We start from the raw sequence: 7,263 nt of genomic DNA on the forward strand, positions 1-7,263 counted from the left end.
GACTTCTTACCAAGTCTTGATAAATAAACTTTTGTCATCAAATTCAGGGAATGAAGCCATATAACTGTTTACTCTGCATTTCCACGTACAGTAGATGGCATGTCTGTGGGTCATGCTGGTATTCATCACAGCAGACAGTTCAACTGCTTTGAGTTTTCAACGATGCATTGACTTCAGCGCAGACACTTGGACATGTGTGGTGTCAGAGTGTGGTGATAGTGTATTCACATCATGCTTGAAAGGGGCATCACAGTTTCAACTATACTTGTTATGTCACTTCAAACTGTTATAGCAAATGTATCTTGTGAAAACCTGGCGTCTCAGACTAACAAATGGTATTATTGTTGTAAATCAAACTGCAATTGAAAGGACATTTTAAATGAAGTGAATGATATTCAATCACAGGTGTGATTAAAGAAATCTAACAGAAAAGAAGGACGTTATTCATTGATTTATGTTTTAATTATTCTTTGCCTGATTATCCTCCTTAATTTTTGACTTTCAGCTGCATTCAGATTTTGGACATTCACTCCTGTTTCTCAGAAATTACACAGGCTTGGTTAATAACCTTTCTGCTTATCTCACGTTAGTAAAGTTAACACTTGTGGTTTTGAGTAAATCTCTCATTGACTGACTTATGGTTCACCGTAACATTTAGTTCATACGGTACTTTATATTGACCTCAGGATAAACTGTTATAACATAGGGATCCTAAAATTTTTATTTAGTTATAATTTTTGGATAATGTTTAGACTCAAATACATACAATCACAAAATGTGGCAGCGGCAAAATGACCAAGTTTCATTGGTAAACTCTTTCCATCTTCAAGCACAGTTTCTGACCAACAATGCCATGATTAAAAAGTACATTTATTCATAATCAAAAATCATTTTTCCTGAATTTGTTTACTTCTGTGCAGATTGAAATGATGAAACTAGTAATGGGCGCTCTTTGTTTTTTTTTGTTTTTTTTTTTTAACTTGAATCCACAAATGCTATATTTAATATATTTTTGCCAAAATTTCAGCACATGTAATATCTTATTTTATTGTTTTAGCAACAGGTGATATGCAGTATCTATCTCAAATATGGAATCTATCTCAAAACCTGCATATAGAATAAAGAGATGTCCACTTGAGGACAACTGTTGACCTCCTGGTGGTTGTTCTTTGTGACTTACTAACACTCGTGGCGCAGTGTTGTGACTAAACATGATGACCAGAGAGCTGCAGCTAACACAGAAGATGCGATTCTTGTTGACTTTATGAATGATCAGTAACACTAATGGGATGACAAAACAGAGTATACTGACTTGATACACCAAATGTTAAAATAGAAACATTTGGGAACTCTTTTTTTGGACACCTGCAGCAGCTACGAGTATCAAGACATGGACCTGTAGACCTTATAATGATGATATGGTTATATAACTCACATCTGTACTTTCTTGGCTTCCTCTCACTTCTCCCATAACTTCATCCTAATCCACAAAAGTCAACTGTTTTACGCGAAGAAAACACATGAACGTACAGATCGCCTCTTCGCTAAGAGGCCAAATATTTCCCACGAAAGTTAGTAGACTCCAAAAGGGAGATAAAAGGGAGAAAAGGTTGCTATTGTTGTCACATGGCTCCAGCTGGTTCATAGTCATGCGTGTGCCTACTGTGCATTCATCAAATCATTTTTCTAACCCCAAACTGGCCGTGGAAAAGAATGTGGACTGTGACCTTAAGTGAATCTTTGAAGGCTCACTGTAAATGGTGGACATGTTGTAAATGCAGCATCTTGCTTAAATAAAAGACTCATAACAGAGTGCTTTCCCACACAAAGTTGTAGCATTTTAGATTTATTCTGTGTTTCAGAGTAGTTTAAAGACAGGATAGTTCATTCAAACTGACAAAAACAATACAGCAGAGGATCTAAATAAACATATCTCACACAACTAACATCAGACAATTATTCACTATTTTACTCCAACATGTTGAGTGTTCTCTAATTTGGGAAATTCAGTCATGAGAAAATAAAATTAACATAACATTTTATGAATAAATCTCCTTCCTCACCATTTTCAGTGAAATGAAGGTGAAAGATAATTTCTTCCTGATTACAGAAGACACCACCTCTGCTTAAATACTTCAACTTGAGTCTGTCCACATGATTAAAGCTAACATTAAATTACAGTGCACAGTTATTGTTTATGTATATATATTCATCCCTCACCTCCACATTAAAAAAATGTGATGTATGTTGATTGAGAACTTAGACGGAGATTATTCTGATACAATGCTTTGTTTGTGAAATGGAAACCCTACCACCACTTAAAACACCAACACCATTATCCTGACTCGCTATTGTCTTTCATGGCTTTATTATCAGCTCTGTTTGGAAGATGAGAAAAAGGGTTCTAGTCCAATGTCAAAGAACATCATGCCATTAGGGATTTTCTTCGTCTCAGGTGGAGTCCAAGGAAAACAGTCAAACCAACAATGAAAATGGCAATAATGACAATGCAGACGATTATAGCTACAACAGGGGTGCTGTAGCCCTTCTCACGTGTTGCAGCTGTTGGAGCAAAGAGGAAGACAACCATACATTAGTTCAGCCCATCTAAGAAGAATTTTTACCCACCTTGTCATTGTGCAGTTACATATAAAGACACTCTCTCACATAAAATATAGTAAATTTCATGTTATGCTGAGTCTTACCTTGAGAAGCCGAGAAAGGTTTGGCCTCTCCTGAGAAAATAAATCAAGATAATGGTCAGAATTTGATATCATACATTCTATGTTCTTTAATATAGAAATGTGTCAGGACAAGGACACGTTTGTGTTGTTGACTTTCTTTTACGGGAGTTAGATGGGAATAAAACAACATGTTCAAATATTTTTTTAAAGTGCCTCTGAAATTAAATAAATTGTTGATTATATTTATTTATGATGTTTTTGGCTGTTCTTGAAAACGAAATGTGTGACATTAGAAAATCGATTTGTGTTGTACTAGAGCAGCTGATTTTTTTAAATTGTATTATTTATTAACTTATTTTACCAAAAGCAGTGCGAGGTTCGGTAGAAAAAAGGTCATGAACATGTTTGCTCTTGCAGGAACTCAAACAAGGAACACCTTTTAGGCAGCTCCCACCACTCTAAGCCTGAAGGGTGGTGTTAGTGGTGCCAGGCCTACTCTAGTGGAAACACTATAAGTAAATACCCCAAAGTGCAGGATGATTAACATTTTTACAGACATTTTTTTAATTGTTCTGTAAAGTAGAGAAAATAGTAGACTCTAAAATAGTATTTAGAATACAAAAGATTTTATTTTGAAATTTATGAGGTAAATAAAACCAATCTAAAAAAAAGGCAAAAAGGCAAAAATTTGATTCCAAGTAAATGTTAATACACTAAATCATCTTAGAATTGTAGTTTCTTATTCATACATACATCAATTTGGAAGCAAGCTATTCAGTGGGCAGTCCTGAATGCATGTTTGTGTGGGTTTAAAATCTTTTATCAAATTATTCAGTGAACAATTCACACATTGCTTTGTTCTGACAGCCTTCTTCTACCACTGATATTTGTCCGACATCACCAGGTAAGAGGATTGTTTGTGCAGAAAATGTTTTTTACTGTACAAACAGCCAACTTATCACTAGTGTTCCCTGGTTATCTGCTTTATGTTTAAAGCTAGTAGACTTTATACAATGTAATGTATATGAAATGTATTATTTTACATAAACTGTAAAATAATATATTCCCTTATAAGCCGTTATAAAATGATATAATAAGAGAACAAATATTTCCGCAGCTTGAAAAAAGCAGCAACATAAGGTTTCGAGCTAATTGTTGATAGAGGAAAGAAACATTGTTAAAGACATGTGAGAGGGTAATGCCTCCAAATCTACTGCAAAATGCTCCAAAAAACCCCTGAGCTGCTGAAATTCTGATTAACTATGAATTATTCATTAACTCTCACACTGTCTCTTCCAGCTATTGTGTATAAAATGATGTCTCGTGTTGGAAGATAAATGGCTCAAAGACTGTCCTCCTTAAAGTCATAATAGCATGTGTCTCAGTTCTGGTTTGACTGGATCTGTGTCCAGCTTTTGACACAAAACACCATGCAGACCCGACTCGGATACTTGGCAGGGATGTCAGGCACAGCTCATAACCAGTTCTCCCTAAAAAGTTTTATGTTTCTGCTAAAGTTTTTTAATCCTCTCTGGTGAGTGCCATGTATTGTGTGCCTCAAGAGTCCGCTTTTGGACTAGTTTTTTTCTTGTTTTCTCTCTAAGGATACTTCTTTTTTCTTTCTTTCTTTTTTTAATACATATTTTAGTAATGATATTTACTTGCTTCTCATTTCAAAAGGATGGAAAATTGAGTAGATTAGTAACAACTTCTTGCATTTGAATTTGAACAAAACTGGACTAAAGTCCTTGTAGTTGCTTCCAATCAAACGATAAATCCTCTTCTTTCTGCTGGTTTGTGTGGAAACAACATAAAGCCTTAGGCTGTTTCAAATATGGGGTTTGATCAAATCAAAATCAAAAGAGGAAAAAGTATTTGCAACCTAAGCACCACTGCCGTGGAACAGTTTACCCGAGGACATTACATTAGCTAAGTCAAGTATTTATTTCAAACCCCTCTAGAAATATACTTTCATTGCCTTAAAGGAGCTTGAGGCTCCTTTTAAGAAATGAGACTCTCTAGCGCCACCCTTCACCACGACGGCCGTTGGGGGTACTGCAGCCAACAGTGAAGCCGGCACGGGAGAACGGGGAGAACGTGCATGCAGCGTCATGTGACGTCACATCCGCAGCCCAGCGCGGGAAATTCGGGACCGAATTGCAGCACATTTTGCAGCGCACAGCCTGTTCAAGGCAAAGGAGAGATACACTAGAGGGCTCATTCTTTTGGGTTTGGAACGCTTCATCTGACATTATTACTAGAAAACTTAAAATGTATACGGATTTTTTTCATAAATCTTGCCACAATCCGGCCTCAAGCTCCTTTAAGTGATTTTTATTGAATATTATTTGGTGCAATTGTCTATGATTAATGATTGTCTTGATATTTTATCTATTTGTCTTGTTGGTATGTGACTGCTTGAAGATGTTAATGTAAAGCACATTTTTATATTATATTACCGTATATTACACAAAGGATTATCTGTGTTTTCATTAACTGTTGTTTTTCCCCCTTGAAAACTCACCATTGCTCTGTCTGCCAACAAGTATGGGAAGAGAAGTAATTGTAGCATTGGTTGGCACATCCTTAGCTTCCCTCTTTCTCCTGTTTTGGGAGTTTTCACAGTCCTATTGTAAGGGAAGGAAAACAAACTTGACAATCGACTCACACTGTGTACCAAACGTTGGGTGAAAAACAAGTCAAATTCACTCACGGGCAGTAATGAACTACACTTGGACGCCTCACAGAGTCTTGTGGCACAGTGCAGGTAGAAAGTGGAAATAGTCTTATTTTTGTGCTCCACAAATCTGAAGGCCTCAAAGGAGAAGTGGGCTTTCTGGGAAGCACCATTGAGCTCCACCTTAGTCTGAGCGTCAACTGTACACCTTGGGTACAACAAGAAATTTGCGATTTATCCAGGCGGCAAAGAAGTGCAAAGGGTTACCTCTGGGTTGCGTATCAGTGTAAGGGAAATGTATTATTCTTGTTCTCAAGTGTATTCAACTCACCCCACAAAAAGGTCATAAAAGGTAGCTTGCGTGGGAAATGGGTTTGTTGTGGCGTAGCATCTGTCCAGCAGCAAGTTGAACCTTCAAGAGCAAAGAGAAAGAACTTTTTACGAGTTTTTTTGTGTCGTTGCTTCTACTCTAAAGTGAACTGTGAACGTGTAAGCACCTGTTGGTTAGATTGGTGGCTTCAACTTCAACATAAATCTTGGTTTTAAGGTTGAGTCCTGTCTCTGGAATAGTTAGTATATTTTCATATTTTGAATCCTGTTGAATTGGAAAAGAATAGAAATAGATGAACAATGACAAATAAGAAAAAACAAAAACGTCATATCTCCACGAGCCGGAGCAGGTCTTACTTCGTAGAGCTGCATACTCAGCGTGCTGATAAAGCTGCCATTGTTGTCTCTTATGGCAATATTCACCCCTGATCTGCAATAAATGAAAAAGCCATCCATATTGTATCGATTTTTATTATGAAAAATCTGAATTTCCACTTGTGTCCACTGAATGCCACGTGGCATACTCACACGCCGAGTTTAGTGTTGTTGAGCAGGTACTGCATTGGATAGTTGCAGGAGAATTTGTACAGGATTTGCCGCCGATAGGTGATCGTACCAGCAGAGGGGTCTATAGAAGTAACTGTGCCAGAGATGTTCACATACTGGACATTTGAGTAGTCTTGAAATTGTCCACTTCCCAGCTGATTGGCAATCTATATATAAAAAAGAAAAGAAATAATTAAAAAAAGCGTAGATTTAGGACAAATTATAGTTATTGCACTAATATCCAAACAGTCTTACATGTATTTTGTTTCTTGAGTTCAAACAATGTATTTGAAAATTGTTTCAGCATGTGAGCACTGAACAAATCGACTGGGGGGGGAAAAATGGTCGAAGGCTTTTGAATTGATTACCGTATAAGTATTTCCGCAGTCTATGAGGGAGCTTTCATTTATAGGGAATCTGAACTTTAAAACTGGTGGCGTAACGCTCCAGTCAGCAGTCCCATAACACCCAGGTTTATCGACCTGGCCGTTGAGGACCATCAGGGACTCATTGTAGAGGGCATGGTACACTGGGCAAATGTACATGCTCAAGTCCATATGCTGAGTGCCGCAGATAACAGTTATGTCCGAGTTTTCTGGAGGAGGTAAAAATGGAAAATTAAAACGAGTGGCTGAGGAATGTGTCACAAAAACGAAAAGAAAAGGAAAAGAAAATAGCACAAACCTGGATCTCTGGTTGTATTGCTGTTGGCGCAATCGGTTGGTATCTGTGCATCAGCCCACAGAAATAGGCCAAGCTGACACACAAGGATTATCAACCTCATTGTTTTCATTGTGCACCTGTAAAAAAACAACAAAACAGTGGGAATTAAGACACGCACCAGTTTCCTTCAAAGGTTGATACTCATAAAAACTTTTTAAAACACTTGCATTTTTTTGGTGTCAGAAGCACATGTTACTGTATATAACTTAAAATATTTTAAATTGAATTGAATTCAGAAAAAGCTTGTGACCACAGTAAAACTGCTTGATTTCTTTATGCGATAAACATTAAGCAGGAATGAAG

The 7,263-nt window shown here is 37.1% G+C and overlaps 1 protein-coding gene across 1 annotated transcript; it reads right to left on the reverse strand.

Moving 5' to 3' along the window:
• Nucleotides 1-1,846: 1,846 nt before the first annotated feature.
• si:dkey-4p15.5 (zona pellucida-like domain-containing protein 1) lies at nucleotides 1,847-7,036 on the reverse strand. Its single transcript, XM_061719542.1, has 10 exons — nucleotides 6,922-7,036; nucleotides 6,606-6,832; nucleotides 6,220-6,404; nucleotides 6,049-6,121; nucleotides 5,859-5,956; nucleotides 5,693-5,773; nucleotides 5,398-5,569; nucleotides 5,209-5,311; nucleotides 2,706-2,735; nucleotides 1,847-2,562 (listed from the first exon to the last, which is right to left on the reverse strand). Exons 1-10 carry the CDS (start codon nucleotides 7,028-7,030, stop codon nucleotides 2,426-2,428), a joined length of 1,215 nt encoding a protein of 404 aa, XP_061575526.1. The 5' UTR covers nucleotides 7,031-7,036; the 3' UTR covers nucleotides 1,847-2,425.
• Between the last annotated feature and the right edge of the window lie 227 nt (nucleotides 7,037-7,263).

Source organism: Cololabis saira, chromosome 4 (assembly GCF_033807715.1).
Source record: "Cololabis saira isolate AMF1-May2022 chromosome 4, fColSai1.1, whole genome shotgun sequence".
Taxonomy (NCBI): Eukaryota; Metazoa; Chordata; class Actinopteri; order Beloniformes; family Belonidae; genus Cololabis; species Cololabis saira.

What these genes read in the sequence shown, in the direction of transcription:
- si:dkey-4p15.5 (XM_061719542.1), bottom strand. Translation starts at nt 7,030, where the DNA reads ATGAAAACAATGAGGTTGATAATCCTTGTGTGTCAGCTTGGCCTATTT. An exon ending in TTTTATGACCTTTTTGTGGG is followed by an intron (nt 5,570 to 5,692) that starts GTGAGTTGAATA and finishes GTTGTACCCAAG; the next exon opens with GTGTACAGTTGACGCTCAGA. An exon ending in AGTGTAGTTCATTACTGCCC is followed by an intron (nt 5,312 to 5,397) that starts GTGAGTGAATTT and finishes CCCTTACAATAG; the next exon opens with GACTGTGAAAACTCCCAAAA.